The sequence below is a fragment of the Dunckerocampus dactyliophorus genome, chromosome 11 (assembly GCF_027744805.1).
Source record: "Dunckerocampus dactyliophorus isolate RoL2022-P2 chromosome 11, RoL_Ddac_1.1, whole genome shotgun sequence".
NCBI lineage: Eukaryota > Metazoa > Chordata > Actinopteri > Syngnathiformes > Syngnathidae > Dunckerocampus > Dunckerocampus dactyliophorus.
In genome coordinates, this window is record NC_072829.1 from 4,126,824 (window position 1) to 4,149,927 (window position 23,104).

A 23,104-nucleotide genomic window follows, 5' to 3' on the forward strand; every position below is an offset into this window, starting at 1 on the left:
CATAGGACGTGGGCAGGACATGGCGACGGACTTTGATGGTCAGTCTGAGAAGTCGCAGCAAAAATGTGAAATAATCCTCTCAATTTTGTTATGGTTTTGGGTCACCATCCAGTCCGAGACTGTGAGTGTAACGGAGTACGTTTGTAAACCTCACTCTCTGACACCTTAAGAGTCGTGCTGGACATCGAGTTGACAGTCTGGGCTTTTGGCTTGTTGGCTAGCGCTCTCGGCTCTCATTTTACGGACCCTGGTTCGAGCCGGGTGGAACTCAGAGTTGATTGGACGAGGCGGGTTGCATATGCATTCGCTCCAATGGCGCTCCAGCTTGCTACATGGTATTAATGGGGAAATTCTGATCGAGATGTCCTGATTTCTTTCAAACTCAGGATACACGCATCGAGTCCTACATCCCCTGTGCCCCACCGGCTTGCGTCAACCCAGAGTTGCGTGGGGGTGTGAGTGCCCCTTCAACGCCGCTTACAGCTTCAATTCACTGTGTGTTTCGTAAAGGTTCGGGGTTGACCCTAACCACTGTCCAACAGATTTGATGCTCACTCACGCAACAGCCTGCTGGCTTCCGATTGTGGCACAGCGTTAAAGGCATCGTTGGTGGGAGCGAAGAAGGTCAAAGCTCCGGGCTGGTTGAGCAGCTCCGTCATTCCGGCTGTCTGGATCGCGCCGACCAGAATGCTGAAACAAAGGAGTTTGCTCGTCACACCTGTGGAAGTCTACTCGCTTGTCTGTCTGAAAAAAATCAAGTTATGTGACAGAAACCAGAAAAATAAACTATAAATCCCAGCTCACCTGAAGCGGTCGTCTGCCTTCAAGACATCCATGACCGTTCCCATGGGTGGCGTGATGACTTTGTCCACGGTGAACATGGTACCGTAGCGTCCGGTCTTGTCGTGGGCCGCGAGGCAAGCATTCTCAATGCACAAGTTCTATATGTGCAACACAAGAGCGGATCAATTTTCAACTTAAAAAAACCTCTCGAGAGATTCATCAGCAAGAGGAGACGGGAAGTGACTTCATTACTGAGCAGAGAGTCCACACCACATTTAAGGTTTTGGTTTATCTCGAAGTTCTCACATTTCTGTAGACAAACACTCGAAGTTTAATGCCTCCCAGCGTCTCCAACTCCTGATTGTGATACAACGACTTGGACGACAGCTGCTCCTTAACAATGTGATTCGTCATCACCTTCCTCTTGTCGGCCATCGTGCTCATACTTCCTGTCAACCATACACACACGTCAACTGTGCACCCGACAATCAATCATAAAGACTGTGCTCTTCTAGATGTTACCTCTGAAGGCGTCGTCCAGTGGTGCCAGCACGGTCAAAGGTTCGGCGCCCTTCAGCTGGGGGCTCAGACCCGCCTCAACAAACATTTTGGTCGCCGTAGCAACATTGGAGCTTTCGGTGAGCTCCAGCAGAGTTTTTGCTACACAACAAAGAGGTAACGAGCGCTTGACAAGTTCTTTGTAATGCTTGCCTTCACAAATTGAAAGGTAGATTTTAATCAAACACGAGATGGACAGGCGGTTTGGTGCGCCGTCTGATGTGATGCGGACTCAGGATCAGTCCGTTGTGGTGAAGAGGGAGCTACGCCCAAAGGCAAAGCTCTCAATTTACCGGGGGGAGCGGCGGTGCGTGGATAAGTGCAAGAAGATGGATGGCTGGATAGATGGATTTATATAAGAATTATGGATTTATGTAAGATTTATATAAGAGTGATTCAGAAACGTAGTTGGGTCAAGATGCTCTTTTCAACAAAAGTCGAAATGTGCCCAATTTGGGTTGGTCGCTGCTCAGGTGGTTCGGGAAAACAATGGAATTGTCCGTCAGAGATGCTCTTTGATGCTCAGTGAAACCTGCAGACTGGCTGACTCACATCAGCATAAGCGGTTGATGAAACTGAAAATTGACCAAAGCAGTCAACCATGTGTGTCGATGCTGGCTAAACTGGCACTTTTTTAGTAATAATGAGTTCACAGCGGACCAGGACTTGATGAGTGGGTCCACATAGATGACTTGTCGGGATAAACGGGGCCGACCGAAGCGGGATCCATTGTTTTTTGGGGGGGATTATAACATAAATCTTCCATGTGAAACAACAAAAAAAGCACAATTAAGACGTCTTCCCAGAAATTCAGAATATTCTCATCTGGTACCTGAGTCAGGGATGAGCAGTTCGTTGATGTAGTGGATGACCCCGTTGGTACCCAGCTGGTCCTTCTTGGTGATGATGGCCTTTCCGTTGAGGGTCATCTCATCTCCGTCACATCCGACTTCCAGAACTGTGCCCTGCAGCGTCTCCATCGGCGTCCCCGACACGATTGACTCTGCACAGCGCATGTTCTTCAGGATGTGGTAGTTGAGCAGGTCTAAAGGGGCGGACCAAGTCCATCAAAATGAGCGAGCCAGTAGAGAATAGTTGCAACCGTAAGAAAGGCGAGGCGGTGTTTCCTGCTCGTTACCTCGAAGAGACACAGGATCTCCCAGGATCCTGTTCAAAGTCTCTGGTGGAATCTTCTCAAAGGCCTCGTTGGTGGGAGCAAAGATGGTGTACTGTCCCTCGTTCTCCAAAATATTGGTCAGACCGGCAGCAGCGATAGCCGTCTGAAAGGTCGCACAGGAAGTCAGCCTTGACGGTTTCTTTCATTCGGTAGACTGAAATAACAAGCTACGGTCTTTGAGTCCTCCAGTGGTGGACTTACACGCAACGTCTCCAGGTCGTCGTCAACGTCAATGAGCATATGCACGTTGTTGGAAATGGCCGTGATGACGCGGTCGACCACGTGCACGATGCCGTTGGTGGCATGTTGATCGGGTTTGATCAGTCGAGCGCAGTTCACCGTCACAATCTCAACATAAAACACATTATGTTGTTATGTTGTTTTTGTTGCTTGTCAACTGCGTGTGTGTGTTACCCCGTTGGAGTAGTGGTGCACGTGCACATGGAAGTCTTGGTACATGGAGGTGAAGGAGGAGCCATGTTTGAGCTCCTCTGAGGTCAGCCTGCGGTTGATCATGTGATAGTGGAGAGCGTTGAGGAGTTCAATGTTGACGTTGCTCACCAGAGCGTCCAAGATCTCCTGGGGAGGGACACACACGCACGATCAGTCCGTAACTTTTCTCATGGGATTGATAAGATAACTGTAATAACGACGTAAGTAGATGAAAAAACATTTGCAGAGCCAATGTCAAACTTGCACAGTGGAACTCGTTTTTGTTGACAACCTGTCTACGTCGACAGAGCCCCGGTCTGGAATCGTTATGACTAAAAAGTGTCCGCTTAAGCCGATGTCGACATACATGGTCGAATGTTTTTTGTCGACATTAATGTGAGAGCCAAAGGGAGTCATTTCTATGAAAAATGGGTCAGTTTATGTCGACAACCTGTCTATGTTGACCAACTCATCAAGTCCCAGTCCAACGTGTCCTTGGTGACCACTTATGTTGACATCTTTTGTCGACATAAAATTTGAGAGCCAAGGGGTTCAGTTCTATGAAAAATTGGTCTGTTTATGTCGACTACCTATTTATGTAGACTAACTCATCAAGTCCTGATCTATTGTGTTCTTGGTGACCACTTATGTTGACATTGACCTCTTTTGTCGACATAAAATTCGAGAGCCAAGGGGTTAATTTCTATGAAAAATGGGTCTGTTTACCAACCAAAAACAGAGCAATGTGGTCTATTCCATCCACTGTAAAGATGAGGAATGCAAAGAGCACTACATTGGGGAAACTAAGCAAATGCTCCAAAAAAGGCTTTATCAACATCGCAGGGACAATTCTAGTGGTCCTCAATCAGCAGTACATCTACACCTTAAAGCAACCAATCACTCTTTTGAGGACAGCGAGGTAAAGATTTTGGCCAAAGAAAACAGATGGTTTGAAAGAGGAGTAAAGGAAGCTATTTTTGTCAAACAACAGAACCCATCATTGAATCGGAATGGTGGTTTGAGGTTTAATTTGGACCCTGTGTTCAGCAGGTTACTGAGACCAAAACCCACAGCTCTTTGTCTTGCAAATGAGGTGAAGCCAGGACCGAGCCAGAACAATAGATGCTAACAAGCCAGTATCAGAGTCGTTCGTACCCAACTACAGGGAGCGACACTTCCCTTTTATCGGAGGTGCTAATGGAAGGAGAGGATTAGACCACAACTCCTCCCAGTCTTAGTGTAAGGAACCAATAGGAGGAGGGCATTGGCACACCAATTCCGCCCACTCTTACTGTATTTAAGGCCTAGGCTACCAGCACTTGTTAGTTCACTGACGAAGCTCTTCAGATGAGGAACAAAACGTCCGACACCTTCTTCACAGAAGTACAGATGACATCTTAAGAAGCCTTTCCCTCGATGGACAACTCCTGTACGACTGAGAGCCTACACAGACGCTTTTTATGTCGACAACCTATTTATGTTGACCAACTCATCAAGTCCCGGTCCAACGTGTTCTAGATGATCGCTTATGGTGACACTGACCGCTTTTGTCGACATAAAATTTGAGAGCCAAGGGGGTCATTTCCGTGAAAAATGGGTCAGTTTATGTCAACAACCATCTATGTTGACCAACTCATCATCTCCCGGTCCAACGTGTTCCTGGTGACCGCTTATGTTGACATTGACCGACACAGTGCTTCCTGCAGATTAAGCTTCGAAATAAAAGCATGGCAGTATTAACCTGCGTTCTACAGGAAAATGCACAATTTTTATTTTATTTTTTATGATATCAACCAGAAAAAAGATTAGCAAATTTACGAAAGCTTTCTTGAAATTACTGTAGCAGCTCTAAAAGATACGTGTATAAAACATTGTAAAACAATGCAAGAGTCAAAATTAAAATATGCACAAATGGAGGAAACCCATGTCAAGAAAGTGCCATAAGTTAAAAGGTCCTTAATCAGCCATTGGCATCATGTCTAAAGTCACAAGGAAATGTGCAAGTCATGTACATTCAGTTTTGGTTATGTCAACAACCACTTTGGTCAATGGGAGTAAACCAGTCCGAGGGAGGTCGACTTAAACGGGTTCCACAGTACTACTTTTTTTTCCCCCTCCCTCCCCGCCATACGGACCGTGGGGAGGGCGGCCCAGGCCTCGTTGCTCGGAGCAAAGAAGGTGAAACTTCCAGGACCTTCGATCTCCTCCTTCAGTTTGGCTCGCTCGGAGTACATCTGAGTGGTGGAGGCGCCCACTGCCCCCAGCGTGTTGTAGATGTTTACCAGAGGCAGCGCTGCAAATACAAACGGGCCCGCGTGAACGTCTTTGAGTCCAAAACAATTCAACAGTGAAAGAAACTTTGTCCTTAAGACCAAGTCAAAGGTTAGAGGTCACAGGTGTTTTGTGTGTGTAGGGATAGAGGTAAAAGGTCATACCTGCAGGGCAGCCCTTCTCTCCAGGTATCTTCTCATAACCTGGACAACATTCATAGGTGATCACACTGCCGGAGACAAGACAAAGGCGTGTGAGGACACGAATGAGGAGACATGAGGGGGTCGGACTAGAAGTCCTTCTTTCGTACGCTTGTTGGTCAAAATGTCCAAACCCAGTCCATTTCTTGTCCCTCAGGTCTGCGCATGAGGTAAGAGGCTTTTCCTCCATAAAAGAGCATTTTTCCACAGCACTAATTGATTTTTCACAGACACGTAAATTCTTGCATGCTCGTAAATGTTGTTTTTTCCGTGTTGTCATTACAACGCCAACTTGAATCACACTAAGCACATTCACGTGCGTCCAGTGGTGACACGAGGAGACGAATGAAGCCGCTGCTGAGAGAAAGCGGATCGCCTCAATGATCCGATACAGCTGCCAGAGTCAACTTTCAATCTGACAGCTTCACACTTCACGTGAAACACGCACGACTTCCTGTTGAGATTTCCATCATAAATGTGACTCATAAAGCTCATTTCCTCAGAGAGTAGAAGAATCTGCAGCCAAATGTCTGCAGGGCACCAAGTGGTGGGGAAAAAAAACTTACTTTCTGGCTGCAAACGCCCAGAAAAATGAGACTAAAAAGAGTCAACAGTCACAAAGTCACAAAAGCTTAAGTCTTTTGGATGAAAATTCAGTTTCCTTGAAGACTGACTATCGACACGTTACAGCACAGCTTGCATCTAATCCATCTGTGTTTTCATTGGGGAACATTCCAGCACCTCCATGCAGGAAGTATAACTTTTTCCTGCAATTTGGAGGCCAAAACTCTTCGAAAAAGGGCTTGCAAAGAAAGCTCCTATGAGGTTACACATCGCGGGGCGCACCAGAATTCCTCTCCATGTGAGCATCCTCGTCTACTGTACAAGAGCACCATTTTACTCCACAGGAACCTAACTTTCCTATTTACCCTGGTATTTTGTAATGGCCCTCTGCGTTTCCAACAAAAACGACTCGGGTAAAACGGTATCAGGTGGCCACTAGGATCTACTGGGGCATCTGTGTGCTGAGGAACGCACATGAGGAACATGCTTGCAGTGTTTCTACTCAGCCATCATGTATTTCAACCAGACTGCAGAACAAATATCTTCTTTTAGATATCGATAATACTTTCCAGGCAGGCGTTAACCCCTTGGAGCGTCGGGGGAACCCATTCTATCGCCATTCCTTCTTCCAACCTTCAACTCGGCTTTGTCCACACAAATTTTATTTAAAGTATGCGTCCTTTGTCCTCTCATCCAAACGCATACTTAGGTTTTCATCCTTAACAACTGAGCCTTTGGAAAAGAATGGAATGGAGACTTTGGAAAAACTCCAGCTTTAGTGTTCGTGTGTGCACAGGTAAAACAGACGTTTGACTTAGTTTCACTCAAAAATACACAGCATTATCTGGTGTTTTTAAACCTTTTTAACAATAGAGCATAAAGTCATTGAGTGGATTTCATTCCATGCTGCAGTGGACCCTTATAACATGTATGGATGATTCAAAATTGAATATTTATGTTTCCTGGGCTCCGTGTTAGTGTGCACGGATATTAACGATAATGTACATGTCATTGTACATTCCTGATCAAAAGACCAGTTGACAAATTGCAAGAGTTTACATTTTCCACTGTTGTATATTAAGGAGGATCTAGGTAGAGCTTCAAAATGTAAAAAGAAGAAGTGGGAGTGAGATAAAAAAAGTTTGAGTAAGCTATTTAATACAGACAAGCATTAAAGTTAAAATAGGCTGATCAAAAGTTTAAGAGCACAGCCTTTAAAAGCCAAAATCTTTCAATGTCATTTTCTATCAGGTATTCACACTGTTCTGATCTCTTCATGGCAAAGGCAAAAAAGCTTTCTCTCTTGGAACACGGTGGGATTGTTGAGCTGCAGAAGCAAGGCCTCTCGCAGCGCGCCATTGCTGCTGATGTTGGACGCAGTGAGACAGTCATTTGAAATTTCTTCAAACATCCTGAGGTTCATGGAACAAAAAAGTAAAGCTGCCGACAACAAAAAATGTCACAGGCTCTGTCCCGGAGGATCGGGTTGGCTGTCCGTCACGACACGGGACCATCCTCAGCCCAAATGAAGGTTGTTACTGGTGCCAAATGCAGTCCAATAACCATCAGATGACATCTGCGGGAGAAGGCTTTTAAGAACAAAAAGGCCTTGTTTCCTTCAATGTCATAAAATTGCCTGATTGGAATTGTCACAAGAGCACTAAACATGGGACATTGAAAGGTGGAGGAAAGTTTTACTCTCTGATGAGAAAAAATGTAAGCTTGACGGTTCTGATGGCTTCCAATGTTACTGGCATGACAAGGAGATCCACCTGAGATATTTTCCACACGGCACAGTGGAGGGGCCACCATCATGATCTGGGGTGCTTTTTCCTTCACTGGAACAATGGAGCTTCAGATTGTGCAGGAGCGTCAGACGGCTAAGTGGAGATGTTGCAGGGGACATCCCTCATGACTGAAGCCCCTCATCTGTGTGGTAATGACTGACTTTTTCAACAGGACAACGCTGCACTTCACAATGCCCGCCTGACAAAAGACTTCTTCCAGAGGAATAACGTCACTCTTTTGGACCATCCTGCGTGTTCCCCTGATCTAAATCCAATGGAGAACATTTGGGGGTGGATGGCAAGGGAAGTTGACAAAAATGGACATCAGTTTCAAACAGTGGATGCCCTCCGTGAAACATTCCCACTAGCCTCCTGGAAACACTGGCAACAAGCATGCCCAAACCCATTTATGAGGTGATTAACCAGAATGGTGCAGCTACTCATTACTGGGTCCATTTTTGCACATTTTATTTCTATCTTAGGGGGGTTTCAGGTTGTTTGTTTTTTTTAGCTGTGGTCTTAAACTTTTGGTAAACGGGCTATTTCACTTTAATGCTTGTAAATTGCTTACTCAAACATTTTTTGGTCTCACTCCCATTTCTTCTTTTTGCATTTTGAAGCTCTGCTTAGAACCTCTTTAAGATCCAACAGTGCAAAATGTAAATTCTTGCTTTTTCAACTGGTCTAAAATTTAGACCAGGAGTGTGTTCGCTATGGTCCCATCAACTCCTATCTGTCCAGTCAAACATGAACATTCTTACCTTATCCGTAATATAAACATGTAACTATGATGTGACCGGCTATCCTGTCATTAGGAACGTTTGCTGAAGTATAAGTGGAATGTTGCAAAATGTTTGAAGATAATAAATGAGGAGTTCAATTATACATTTAAAAAAAAAATGATTTCTACGTTTGGACGTTGCTGCGCTTTTGCCCCTGTCGGCCACCGTCTGCATGTTTGCTCATCAGCAAAGATGGTGGCAGCCTCGTGCCAAAACAGGAAATGGATTCCGCTGTCAGTTGACCTTGATGCAGTCCAACAGGAAGCAGCTCCATGCTCAACAAAACATTCAGCGTGTCAAACGAGTTTTCCAGAGACAAGTGACCCAGGAAAAAAGGAGGGAAAAAAAGGAAAAGGAGGGTCCCAGGATGTCCTGGAAAGTGCTATGTCATTTCATATATTACTATTATTATTCATAGTACAGAAAGTGATCAGCTGGCGGTCTAGGGCCACCTGAAGGTTAGCAGGATGTTCACGGCTGCTATGAGCACCATCACACCACTAGTTAGCTAACCTGAGATGCACATCTTTATTTGCTGGCTGCTTGGGCGCAGAGCCAAGGCTGTCGTAGCTCCTCGACAAGAGCTACTTGACTGAAGACGGTGTGACGTGGCTCAAAGCAACATGAACCTGAACGCACCGCGGCAGTGAACGGTCACGACACACGGGGCAGTGTTGGACTCACGTGGGCTTGTTGCAGATCTTGCGATGGTACCACTGCTTGCAGTTGGTGAAGTATTTCTTGTTGGTGCCTTTCAGCTGCTGCATGGCGCACACATTCGGCCTGCGGGGGTGACATGCTTTAGTTCTTCATGCTTGATCACATGACTTTGTTTTGTCTATTCTATTGTAGAAGTTACAGCTGTAATGTGCACGCCCGAAAAGTAAAGTGTTTGTGATCAACATTTACACAAGTAGAATCTTACATGTTTTATTTGTAATATTTGTTGTAAATTAACCAAGCATGGGTGATTTGTATGTCAAATCATCAATTTGCAAGCATTCATAGTACATACATTCACAGTTAGTATATACATTCACATGGCACATGCATTTACAGTTCATAAAGTGGTGGTTTGGGCCACATGGGCAACTGCACAGGGTGGTATTCTCTAGGGAGCGGGGCAAGGATGACAGGGAAAAATGATTCATATTTATTTGTGCTCAGCGCTCATCAGTCCAGGATCATACCCGTCAACCCTCCTGTTTAAAGAGTTTCCTGTAATTTTCCCATATTTTAACTTTGATAAAAAAAAATGTAGACGTATCCACGCTTGAGCCACAGCAATCTTCAGTAATACATCAATTTAAGGAACAAACAAATCTCAGGAGCCATTTGGGAGAAACTGCCGTCACTGCTAGGCTACTCAGACGAAGTGGATAAAACCAAACCGAGTCACACATACAGTACTGTGGGGAGCTTCAGCTGCACGGGAAACGGTCAGAGGCAAACTGAGGAGGCGTGCCGAAGGGGGGTCTCGCACAGGGCGCCATTGAAGCTCGACCCGCCACTGCATAACGTCATAATACATGTATTCACTGTTAGTACACACGTTCATAGTTAGCACATAGTCATAGTACTTACCTTCAGAGTTAGTCCATACTGTACATTCATAGTTACAGTAGTATGTAGGCATAGTACATACATCCAAAGGTAGTACGTACTGTACATTCATAGTTAGTACATAGTCATAGTACATACATCCAGTTAGTACATGCATTTATGGTTAGGACATAAATTCATAGTTAATAATACATACATTTATAGTACACAGTATATTTATAGTTAGTACATGCATTCAGTTAATAAATACAGTCATAGTACATGCAGTATATTCATAGTTAGTACATGCATTCATAGTTAGTACATAGTCATAGTACATACAGCCATGGTGAGTACATACATTCATGGTTAGCACATATATTCATAGTTCAAAATATGTACATTTATAGTACATACATAGTTAGTCCATACCGTCATAGTATGTATATTCATTGTTAGTACAGACAGTCATAGTACATACCTTCAGTTAATATTCATCATTAGTACATATATAATCCATATATAGTTAATAGTTACAGTAAAGTATAGTTAATACATAGTCATTGTCCATATATTCATAGTTAGTACATACATTCAGAGTTCGTACATACAGGCAAAGTACATACCGTCAGTTTGTACAAATATTCATACTTAGTACATATATTCATAGTCAGTACACACAGTCATAACATACCGTCACAGTTAGTACATACATTCATAATTAGTACATACAGTCATAGTCCATGTATTCATAGTTAGTACATACATTCAGAGTTAGCACATACAGTCAAAGTACATACAGTCAGTTAGTACAAATATTCATACTTAGTACGTATAGCCATTGTGAGTACTGTACATACATTCATAGTTAGTACAGACAGTAATACCATACCGTCATACATGCATAGTTGGTACATATGCTCTATATTCACAGTTGGTACATATATTCATAGTTCTGTGCATACATTCATAGTTAGTACATATAGTATTTTCACAGTTACTACATATATTGGTAGTTAGTACATACATTGATAGTTGGTACATATTTAGATAATTTGTACATGTATTCATGGTTAGTACATATATTCATAGTTAGTACACTCACCCTTGTTGGCGTCCTCGGATCCGGCTGTGCTGTAGCACCGCCTGGTAAGGAGACCGGGCCGCACAAACGGTCCAAATGAGGACCAGGAGAAGCAGGGATACGTTCATGTTCACAAAAACACTTTTGCTTCTTCTTGTTCCTGCTTCTTCTTCTTCACGTTTCTTCTTGTTGTTTCCTCTTCACGTTTCTTCTTCTTGTTTCTTTTTGTCGTTTCTTGTTGTTTCTTCTTGAACGGCTTCGCTCATCTCACATTTATCGAAGAGGCGGGGGAGGGGGCGGGGCTGTTCGTGTCAGTGGGCGGGGATTTCTCCCTTACAGAGAAAACCAAGTTTTCATGTAACGTTTTACATTAATTGTTACTTTTCCTTGACACCTCAAGTTAGTATTCCACTCAAGTATTCCACTACCTAAATGCACAAAACAGTGGAGTAGTTAAGGGTGGGCCATACTTGGTATCAGTCAACACCAAGTAAATACAGGGCCAGTATACTGATAGCAATACTTTTTTTTTTTACATATAATTTTTCAAGATCATTGAATGATCTTAATTACCTTTACTTGTTGATTAGGATCATAATCAGGCTTTCCATTGCAATTTTAAGGCTAAAAGCCAGATAGCAATATTTTCATAGCTTGTTTTATATGAATTATTTGAATAAATATTGTATGAATGGTTGAATTTGACATTCTAGTATAGCATTACAATGGTTACATGGCTTTGAAATTAGTTTTAATGGTAAATAAAAATAAGCTTTTGGAAACTAGCTAGCTTACTGCCATTTCGCGGAAGCCATATTGGGTCACATGACAAAAGTAGAACATGTTTCCTAGCTTGGTCTATATCAATTAATGACAGAAATATAGCAAGAACAGTTGAATTGTAACATGTGACACCCTGTTAAAGTATTTAAAATCAGATTTAATGGGGAACATTTTTGCGGAAACCATTTTGGGTCACACTACAAAATGCTTCCTACCTTGTTTTATGTGAATTCATGAAATAAATATAGTAAGAACGGCTGAAGTATAATATTTGACTCCTTATTAAAGCATTAGAATTGTTAAATGGCTTCAGTGGTTGAAAAAAAAAGCTTTTGGAAACTAGCCAGCTTATCTGACATACTGCCATTTTGGGGAAGCCATATTGGGTCACATGACAAACACTTCAAAATGTTTCCTATCTTGTTTCATATGAATTCATTAAAGAAAAATAGCAAGAACACTTGAATTATAATATCTGACACCCTATTAAAGTATTTCAAATCAGCTTTAATGGCAAAAAAAGACTTTTGGAAACTGGCTAGCTTACTTGCCATTTTTGGGAAGCCCTAGTGGGATAGTCACATGACTGTCTCCTGACAAACAGTCCAAAATATTTCAAATGTCACATAGGGACTCACCCACACATACGTCAAGACAAAAATATGTTTGCTAGTTTTTCCAACAAAGTGAGTATTCGTGCTTGTTAAGGAGAAGCTCAAACTGATTGTATTCATGTTTGGGCGATTTTTAAACGAGTCTGAGTTTATGCACGTGGAAGAGAATTCCGCTTTTCAAAGCAAACAAAAGAGCAAACAAAAGCACTTTTCCTTGCCAGGAGAAATCCCAGCATCAGGAAAGTAAACACGTCTCCTGCTGAGACTTGATGCTTTAAACACATTACATACCTTAAACACATTTCATGCTTTAAACACATTTCACGCTTTTACCTCCTGAGTCCCACAAACATGAAAGTTGCGGGGGGGGTTTTTTTGCATTAAATAATAATTTTAGAATGCAATGTCCAATGCAGTGGACAACTGAAAAAGTGTTCATCTATCTGCGTTTCTACTGTTCTGATGAGAGGAACATACTTAAAAAAAAGTCATAACAAAGACATGACTTATAAGGTATAGCAACTTTTTCCTTTAGTTTTATATTCATATTTTTACAGTTATATTTACATTAGACATGGAAATCTGTTGAAAACTGTCACTTGAACTCAAACTTTTCTTTGTTTCGGCACTTTGCATATTTCATGCCACACTTTTTTTTGCCATATAATGAATTTTTTTCATGCATTTGTTGCATCAACCATCTATAAAAATGACCTAAAACTACTGATTAAACACTTCTGCTTAAAAAACCCCCCCAAAACACTCAATTTCTACATTTTATATACAGTAATCCCTCGCCACTTCACGCTTTGAACTTCACTCAGTCACGGTTTTTAAAAAATATATTCATAAATCATGCTTTTTGTGGTTGAATATGGCCTATTATTAGTAAAAAAAAATGCATAATTAAGCAAATGGTATATATTTTTTTTGTTTTTAGCCATTTTCAAGTATGAAAATGGCAGAAGACACAGTAGTATTCTATACTGGTCACTGGGTCTCAGTAATTTTACTGTAACATTCAGTGAAACATTGAAGCACCAGACTTGATCGCTGGAACAACAGCCTTTTATTGCAGGTTTGAATGATCTCACAACAGGCACAATCATCCTGAATAAAAATGTGTTGCTGCTGTTGCGGCCATAACCCATACCAGTTCTGAACTCCCGACAGTCACTTCCTGTCTGCCCGCCACACAAAAGAACAAGTCTTATTCACGTTTTAAATGGCTTATTTACTCTTATTATGTCTATGTTGGATAATATGAGTGTAAAGGTGACTGTTATTTAATGTCTAGAGGGCTCTAATAATGTTAAAAACAGTATTTAGAAGGTTGTAAACATTTTTTCTAATATCCCATTGATAAATAAGGAATCCTACTTTGCGGAAATTCACTTATCATGGTCGGGTGTAGAATGTACTGACTTACTGCTGTTGTGTCCATAAAGCATGCTGGTTGGGAAGGCAGATTTTCAATTTCATGGGACATATGACTGGACAACCCAAAATATCCTCGCCACGGCATAACTTGCATTTGAAATATGGCTGTAAAATACTTGCCTTTTACAGAGGACAAAAATGCACTGTTGGATCTCAGGAGGTTAAGCATATTTGATACTTGAAACACATTTGATGATTTAAACACATTTTGCACCAGACAACTTTCCTGTCATCAAACACGTGAAGACCTTGACAGGCTGAAAGTGGATTGAGGTCATGTCCACACGATCACCAAGTACATTGAGTATGTTCTTAAACACCTCAATAATTTTATAATCCTCCAGAATGGTTGTTCATTGGCAGAAAATGTTTTTTTCAAGAACTTTGGCAATAAAGGACAGTTTAGATGTGGGTCAGTAGGTCATATAAGCTGTAGGATCTAAACTAATAATCATGAATTTCTTTGTGCACTCAAGTCTCCATCAGGTGGCAGATCTGTGAGACCTCATGTGTACCCTTTTGACTCTCTGAGACCTTTTGCTCTGTTAAAAGATTAAAAAGTAGACACAGCAGAGGGTCGTAAACCCTATTCTGTGTTTACGACTGTCTGCTCTGTCCCCCTCCACCCCACACACAGGCACAGGTCAGTGAAAGTTAGCAAGTTACACGAGCAAGTTACATAGAATTTAAGGTCAGCAGATAACAGAGAATTAAAGGTTAGTACGTTACACAGAACAAAAAGTTAGCAAGTTACACAGAATTAAATGTTAGTACATTACACAGAACAAAAACTTAGCAAGTAACAAGTTACACCAAATTAAAGGTTAGCAAGTTAGCGAGAATTAAAGGTTAGCACGTTGCACAGAATTAAAGGTTAGCAAGTTACACAGAATTAAAGGTTAGCTGGTAGCAAGTTACACAGAATAAAAGGTTAGCAAGTTCACAGAATTAAAGTTTAGTACAGTTAGCAAGTTACACAATTAAAGGTTGGCAAGTTACACAGAATTAAAAGTTAGCGAGTTACGCAGAGTTAAAGGTTAGCAAGTGTCACAGAATTAATTTAACTTAATTACATTTAGCGACAGGTTTACTTTCAGCTTCAATGCGCTTTGGCGTTGCCATGGTAAGACAAGGAGTCGTATCGTCTTCATAAAATAAGCAAACAACATTTTTTGGGGTATTAGGGTTAATGACCGTGTGTGTCGTTATGATTATTACGTGAACGGACAGACAGACATGATGTCACCTGTGCGTTTCCATCGATTTGAGCTTTGCCAAGTGTGATGTATGGAGGCTTCAAAGGGTGAAAAGGGAAGTGCTTCTTCAGAAAATGGATTTTATGGTAAATACTTCATTTCAACTGTATGCGCTCACATCTTGTTTTGCTATATTATTCTATTACATACTGTATATTGTTATTTGTCATGTATCTAAGTATTTTTAACATAGCACTGAAAAAGTGTGTGTGCGTGTGCGTGTAGACTCTTCACACACTTGAGTGAAATCGTCACACCGACATAACAAAGTATCTCTTTCATGTCCTTTTAAGACCTCCAAGAATCTGCCAGATACCTGAGTGCTCTGAACACACAAAGTGTTATGTGTTTTATACTTGTACACACTGTATACAGTATCTATACCAAGGCCACAGGCCGTTGACATCGCAGTTTAGTGTTGATGGAGCCCGTACATCCCGAGCCTTTTATGTTAACTCATTCAATACCAAAGACGTATTTATACGTTTTTATGAACCCGAACGGCTGATCCCAAAGACGTATTTTTACGCCTTTTACGTTTTTTTGCACAAGAGGCAAAAAGAGGTGATGACGCAAGTGCACGCTACAAGATGTCACTGTTAGAGCAGTTTTAAGCCATTAAAACGGCCACAAGGTGGCAGAAGTGCATTTGATAAGAGCTCGGCACGGATCTTTTGCAGGTAAATACACACTCAACAGCAAGGAGGAAGTGAGAGAGCGTAAAGGAGTGTAGCGTGCAGAAGGTTGTGCATGAAAAGCTGATATCCAGCAACTTCCATAGTTTTCTTGATGATGACCAAAATCACTCAAGTTCTTATATGACTAGCTATAGCATTGTACTGCCAAAAAATTATACTTGTATGAGTTATTTTTGTTGTCATTGTTATATTTGTCCAAACAAAGGTACCTTTAGTTGTATCAGGCATTAAAATAAACAAGAAACTGAAAACAAGGGTGGTCTGAACATTTTTTCTATGACTTTAGCTTAAAAAGCATATTATTAGTATGAACTTCAGTCTTTTCTCTTTTTTCACAATTTTGCTGTTGTTTTTATTTTCATTTTTTATTTTTATTTTCTTCTCGTCTGCAATTGGCTGGCGAGCAGTCCAGGATATACCCCGCCTCTCACCTGAAAAGACAGCTGGGATAGGCTCCAGCATTCCCGTGTCCCTTGAGGGCAAGCGGTACACAAAATTGATTGCTTTTCTTCTCATAATATTATGAATTTATTCCCATAATATTTTGACTTCATTCCCATAATATTATAACTTTTCCCTGATCTAATTTTCTAAAAATTACAACTGTCTTTTTGTTTCTCATAATGTCACAACTTTTTTCTATTTTACGTTCATATTTCAACTCAATGCTAATAAAATTATTACGATTTTTTTGTCATAATATTACCAGTTTATTCTCATAAAATTGCAACTTTTTTCCTCATTTGAATATGACTATTTTGCTTTGTTTTTAACCCTAATTTAAAAAAAAACTAACTCTTTTTTCTTCAGTATTTCAACTTTATTCTGTTAAAATTATTATGAAAATTATTTTATTTTTCTTGTGAAATTACAACTTGTTATATTACCACTTTTCTCCCTTAATATTTTGATGTTATTCTTTGTAAATTAAGGCTGATTTTTCCTTTAAAAAAAAAAAAGTTTTCTTGTTAAATTACGTTTTTTGTTGTTTGTTTTTTGTTTTTGTCCTGTCTAGCCATTAGGGCCGATAGTATTGTTGATCTAAATGCCCTCATAAATGATGTTTTGAGAATGGACACTTTGGACACCACTGCACTATAACATTTTACTCGGCCTTTCTGATGGAAACTCAAAGCTTGTGTTACCTGCTATGTTGACTTTGACCACCACCTCACCTGGCGCATAGGTGTCACATTACATCACTGACGCCTTTGTGTTGATTTTCTATACCACTTGTCCTCATTAGGGTCACAAGTAGGCTGGAGCCAATCCCAGCTGACATCAGGCGAGAGGCGGGGTACACCAAAGACTGGTCGCCATCCAATCACAGGGCACAGAGCCTCCAATTAACTTAACATGCATTTTTTTAAGATGTGGGAGGAAGCCGGAGTACCTGGCGAAAAACCCCCCCCCACACACAGGGAGAACATGCAAATTCCACACAGAGATGCCCAAGCCAAGATTCAAAACCTTCCTTTTGGAAAAATGCATGTGCATCAGAGATGTTCTCTTATGAGGATATCTCACTCTGTGGAGCACTTCTAATAAAAAACTGCTAGCACTTGTGCGCCACTAACAGAATGTTGCTTCTTCATTGTAGAGATCACAGGTCCTTCATCCTGCTGAGGGTGGATCCGACCACAAACACTTTGGATTCATACACATAACTACTGTGTTTCTCCCCGTTCGCTTGTAATGCGACTTTTTCCACATGAATGACATCTGTGGTGTGTGAACTTCAGGGGGAGCGAAAGCTCTTCACTTCCTGATCACGTGACAAATGATGTCATGTCACCTGAAACGCACCTGAAAGCGACACCCGGTTGGCAGCACGGCCAACACTCGCATGGAAAACCTTCCTCGCTCGGATGTTTGGCTCATTTTATGCAAGATGCCCGTTCAGATCCCGGACGACTCGGACTTCTCGTCCTTCAAGGATCAGTGCCTGAACGGAGACGGCTGGGCAAGGCGATACCACAAGGGAGGGGTGACGGTGTGGTGCTGCCCGGATGAGAGCAGGAGCGTACAGAAGATCAAGGTGAAAACACCACACTCACACTTGGGCACTCACACTGTGCCACCTGCTATTCATGTTTTTTTCACCGGGAAAGACAAAGTCAGAATGGAACGCCTTGGAATGGTTGGGCTTCAAACTAACTTCTAACTTTCAGCACAATTATGACACAACTTGGTGGTTTTCCGATTGAACACGTGACGTCCACGTACATCAGTGTCACATAGACGCGAAGCTCACACGTGAATTTTTAATAAGGCTGCGTGTTGAGTTACATGACAGATGGAAAAGGTGTCTCACATTCTGTCTCCGACACATCATCAACGTGAAAGACAGAATAGGAGAAACTGAACTTGGCAGTGATGGTTCAATCTCCAAGCTTTTAAGACATAAGACCAACTCAAGTCCTGGTCCACCATGTTCTTCTTACTACTGTCAAACCTCGTTTTCTGTATGATTTGATTTTTGTTGAAAATGTTGGGTTACGTGCAATATTGCGCGTAACAAACTAGTCCGTTTGCCCTGCGGAATCGCGTACCCAAACAGAGCACCCTACGTGTTGCTGACTCTCTGTCTGTGCATCTTTTATTGAGTTTGACTGCTAAATAACGAAAGGAAGTTGCGAATACCAGCAATTTGATAAAGAAGGTGATAAACGCTGCTGAATTCCATCTCTCCAGGATGTACGTGAAGTCCGCATCAATAATAACTTTCCATCGATTCGTCATTGTAAAAGAGAAAATCTGCCGCAAAATAAAAGACAGACGAGACAAGTTCTTTGAAAATAATTAAAGGTACAATTTAGTAAAACTTGCAGGCAAGGAGACATACTGTATTGGTACAACCCGAACAGACGATTTGTAGAGAAAATGTCCGACTGTTCATGCAAAAATATTATTATAGGAACAAACATATGCGAGGGGAGGGTGATCTCCTACTCCTGTGTGGGACAGAGACGGTGAAGGGCAGACTCACATGCCTAGACACTCTGTCAGGTGCAAGGACATATTCTAATCAGAGCTACTGACATGGAAACACCATTGCAAAGACTTGTTGTGGAGACAAGGGGCCTCATAATCAGAGCAAGTTAGTGTGACATTAATGTGTACTAATATTAGTCAAATCAAATGGAATTATGGACACAAGACGTTTCATAAAAGCATTAACAAACCATACTTCTCTAACATTTATCTATAATTATTTCTGCATTTTTCTTTGCATGTAAACCTGTAATTTTTCTCTATAAAATGTATTTTTGTTCATATTGTTGGGTGTCTGGAACGGATTCATTGGGTTTACATGATTTCCTGTGGGAAAAATTACCTCAGTTTTGTACATTTTGGCTTTCGTCTGACCTATTGGAATTAATTAATTATGAAAACCCCAAGGTTCGACTGTGTTAAAATAGTGTCCGCAATGTCGGACATACATGACGGACCGCTTTGGCGACATAAAATTACATATTTCTATGAAAAATGGGTCAGTTTACGTGGACATGTGTTGTGGTATCGTTCACTTTATGTTCAATTCATCATCATCGCTCAGCGTAAAAGGAAAACTTCAGTCTAGTTCACAGCGTTTAAACATGCATGCAGTAACTTCCTGTTCAGTGCAAAATAAGTAAAATAAATAAATAATACAACAAATTATAAATATATTTTGAAAATAAGCAAAGAAAGGCTGCATTCTCCCACAGCAACACACAAAACGCACCCATTTCATTCACTGATTTATTTAGAACAAAGTGTTGTTCGCGTACAAAAACTTTATTGTCATCGTAGTCTGGACACACAACGCAGCAGCTCTGTTAGAGCATAAAATATATGAAAACACAATCACAATCAAAATAAAAAAAATTGCAAATGGAGGGGAACCATGTCAGCAAACACACAGTGACTTCCTCTTCAGTGCAAAGTAAGTTTCAAAATAAAAGCATGGCAGTATTACACTGGATTTTACTACCACAGCAACAAACAAAATGCACCCATTTCATTATTTTTTAGATTGTTTTCCAGCAGAAGAAACATTTGTTCATGTACAAAAACATGGCTAGTTTCAGTTTAGGTTATGTTGACAACCACTTATATCGACGTCAACCAGCCAGTTTGAGGAGCGCTTACATAAAAACGGCTTTCACTGTATTCTTCCTTGATTCATTTGATACTATTTTCTTCCGCAAGAATCGTGGTTTCCTTGGTCAGCGCTCAGACAGACGATTGTGAGGTGTGTGACGCACTTCAGGTGGTTTCTTTGTGTTTCAGATGAAAATTACGTGCAAGGACGTGAGTGCGGAGACGCTGTACGACGTCCTGCATGACACCAGCTACCGCAGGAAATGGGACACCAACATGATTGACACCTATGACATCGGCAGGCTGACGGTCAATGCCGACATTGGATATTATTCCTGTGAGCTGTTAATCAAATACTGGCAATAAATGTCGGGAAAAAAAGCAGTTATGACGATGTCAGCAGAGACGATGACTTTTAGATCCTTTGTCAGTGCCCCCATCTTATTCTATGTTTGAAGGGCGGTGTCCCAGTCCGCTGAAGAACCGCGACTTTGTGACCATGAGATCCTGGCTCCCGCTTGGCAGTGACTACCTGATCATCAACTACTCTGTCAAACACCCGGTAACTATTTACAGTATTAAATCTGTGAACATTGTTACTACTTGACTGTTCTTGACCATGCTTGAAGAACTTCTCTTGCACCAGTAGTAGAATTCCATCTTCTTCTCTAAGACTATTTGGCCTTTAGCATCCATCCACAGGATTACTAAGACACTGGAACCCGCTTAAGTAGACCCCGTTTATGCAGACAACGCGTCTAAGAAGTCTGGGTTTTCCTGGTACTAAAAGCTGCTTGATTAAGTCAACGTCAACATAAAAAGGGTTAATTTTTATGAAAAATCTGTCCATTTATGTTGACATTTTTGTAGTTCAGAGGACCCTGTTTGGGTCTACCTCGCATATGTCAACAACCCATTTAAGTTGACCAACTCATCAAGTCCTGGTCTGTCGTGTTCTTAGTACTGAAAAGTGCCCACTTAATTAATAGCCGACATTAAATTTGAGAGGTAAAGGGGTCATTTGTATGAAAAGTGGGTCCGTTTATGTTGAAATTTGTTTTAGTACAGTGAAACCCGTTTAAGTCTGCCTCGTTTATGCGGACAACCCGTCAAAGTTGACCAACCACCGTCCACTGAGCTCTTCTCAGTACTATAAAGTGCCTGCTCAAGTCGACGTCGGCATCCATGGTCAATTGTTTATGTCAACCAAAAGGGTAATTTGGTAGGGTAGTTTATGTTGACATTTGTTGTTTATGTCAACAACTCATCAAGTCTCCGCCCATCGTGTTCTTCTTATTACTAAAAAGTGCCTGCTAATGTCGATTTTAAGAGCCAAAGGGGTGATTTCTAAGAAAAATGGGTCCCTTTATGTCGTCATTTGTTGTAGTACTGTGGAACCCGTTTAAGTCTGCCTCGTTTATGTGAACAACCCGTCAAAGTCAACAAACTCATCTAGTCCACCGTGTTCTTCTTTTCTTCTTAGTACTGAAAAGTGCCAGCTTAAGTCGACGTTGGCATACATGGTCAACTGCTACTGTTGACCAAAGCGGTCATTTGTATGAAAAATAGGTCTGTTTATGTTGACATTCGTTGTAGTAGAGGGGAACCCGTTTAAGTCTACCCCGTTTATGTTGACAACCATTCTAAGCCGACCGACTCATCAAGCGCGGGTCTATTGTGTTCTTCTTAGGACCAAAAAGTGCCCGCTTAAGTTGACGTCGACGTAACATTTTAAAAGGTAAAGGGGTGATTGGTTTGAAAAATAGGTCACTTCATGCTGACATTTGTTGAGCCCGTTTAAGTCTACCTGGTTTATGTCGACAACCCGTCTAAGTTGTTTTAGATTGTTAACCACTGGAAGAAAGATTAGCACATGTACGAGGTATGTCTGCTGGTTATGATGAGTTATGTCGACAACCGCTTATGTTGACGTGAGTCGGCTGATCCAAAGGGTGTCGACTTGATTGTTAATCACCGTGATTGCTTTCATTTGTGCTTTTTACGTTGGAGTTGTCCTGTTTGTCGGCAGCAACACCCTCCCAAGAAGGACTTTGTCCGAGCCGTGTCTCTGCTCACCGGATATTTAATCCAGTCCAACGGCGCCAATAGTGCCACGCTGTACTACCTGACCCAGGTGGACCCTCGAGGTGAGAAAACTCAAATACCAAAGCTCCTGGGCGTCTGATGTCCAGCAGAAGTCTTTCAGTGATGTCTGGTCTGCCTGCAGGTTCTTTACCAAAGTGGGTGGTGAACAGAGTCTCTCAGTTTGTGGCTCCCAAGGTAAACTGCTGTCATGGAGTCGGGTTTCAAGATGGTCGGCTTACTAGAGTGGGACTTCTGTGGGTTTTCAGGCAATGAGGAAGATCTACAAGGCCTCTCAGAAGTATCCTGAGTGGAAGAGGAAGCACAATCCCAACCTGAAGCCGTGGATGTTTCCAGAGCAAAACACGCTGCCATGCATCAGCTTGGCCGATCTCACGGTGCAACGTGCTGACTCGTTAGAGAACATTGACGAGAGCGGCCTGAGTGAGGAGAAGACCAACCACAGTGACGATGACGAGACTTGAAGGTGCGAAGGTTCGACTGACGTCTGTCATGTTGGTGATTTTCTTGGTTGTGGAAATTAAAGATAAGCCCGTCGTGATTCTGTTAGTACAAGATGTCTTCCTTGACTTCCCTCATGCTATGATGTCATCGTCCATGTGTTTCGATCAAGTAATAAAGTCAGTTGTAAATCTTTCCACTGAGGAGACTCACCTGACACTGAATAACTTCCTGGTTGTTCCTCATTGGTCGACAGCCAACCGTCATGAAGCTTTTGTACGCTAAATAATGATTAACTATAGTGAGCAAAAGCATGAAACAATAATTTTTTGGTTTTTTTTATGTGACAAGCAAGACAGACCGCTTTTAGATGGTTGGGGACGGCACCTGCTGCTCGTTGAGAAGAGCAATACATGCTTTCCATGTTAGGAGTCTCCAAACGTGCCCAATGAGACCAGAAAAAGTTGCTGCATTTGTTGTTTTTTTGGGGGGGGGAAACAGAA

At 41.7% G+C, this 23,104-nt stretch overlaps 2 protein-coding genes across 2 annotated transcripts in view; one reads left to right on the forward strand and one right to left on the reverse strand.

Moving 5' to 3' along the window:
* The window catches only part of tgfbi (transforming growth factor, beta-induced), a 16,109-nt gene extending 4,641 nt beyond the window's left edge, over positions 1-11,468 (reverse strand). Inside the window, exons 1-12 of the mRNA XM_054791999.1 lie at positions 11,202-11,468; positions 9,239-9,337; positions 5,386-5,450; positions 5,086-5,243; positions 2,933-3,097; positions 2,720-2,866; positions 2,480-2,621; positions 2,174-2,386; positions 1,306-1,443; positions 1,090-1,232; positions 805-941; positions 560-690 (exon numbers count right to left, since the gene is read on the reverse strand). Of these exons, the coding sequence (XP_054647974.1) occupies positions 560-690; positions 805-941; positions 1,090-1,232; positions 1,306-1,443; positions 2,174-2,386; positions 2,480-2,621; positions 2,720-2,866; positions 2,933-3,097; positions 5,086-5,243; positions 5,386-5,450; positions 9,239-9,337; positions 11,202-11,308 (1,645 nt within the window). The 5' untranslated portion in view covers positions 11,309-11,468. The remainder of the gene's footprint in view (positions 1-559; positions 691-804; positions 942-1,089; positions 1,233-1,305; positions 1,444-2,173; positions 2,387-2,479; positions 2,622-2,719; positions 2,867-2,932; positions 3,098-5,085; positions 5,244-5,385; positions 5,451-9,238; positions 9,338-11,201) is intronic.
* Positions 11,469-17,859: 6,391 nt separating this feature from the next.
* stard15 (StAR-related lipid transfer (START) domain containing 15) lies at positions 17,860-22,624 on the forward strand. The gene is made up of 6 exons (XM_054792403.1): positions 17,860-18,009; positions 20,247-20,394; positions 20,516-20,619; positions 22,087-22,204; positions 22,285-22,337; positions 22,409-22,624. The coding sequence occupies exons 1-6, from the start codon at positions 17,863-17,865 to the stop codon at positions 22,622-22,624; spliced, it is 786 nt and encodes a 261-aa protein (XP_054648378.1). The 5' UTR covers positions 17,860-17,862.
* The last annotated feature ends 480 nt before the right edge of the window (positions 22,625-23,104 follow it).

Excerpts from the sequence above, each read along its gene's own strand:
- stard15 (XM_054792403.1), top strand. The coding sequence starts at position 17,863 with ATGCCCGTTCAGATCCCGGACGACTCGGACTTCTCGTCCTTCAAGGAT. Across the intron at positions 18,010-20,246 it reads GGAGCGTACAGAAGATCAAG|ATGAAAATTACGTGCAAGGA; the intron begins GTGAAAACACCA and ends TTTGTGTTTCAG. Across the intron at positions 20,620-22,086 it reads ACTACTCTGTCAAACACCCG|CAACACCCTCCCAAGAAGGA; the intron begins GTAACTATTTAC and ends GTTTGTCGGCAG.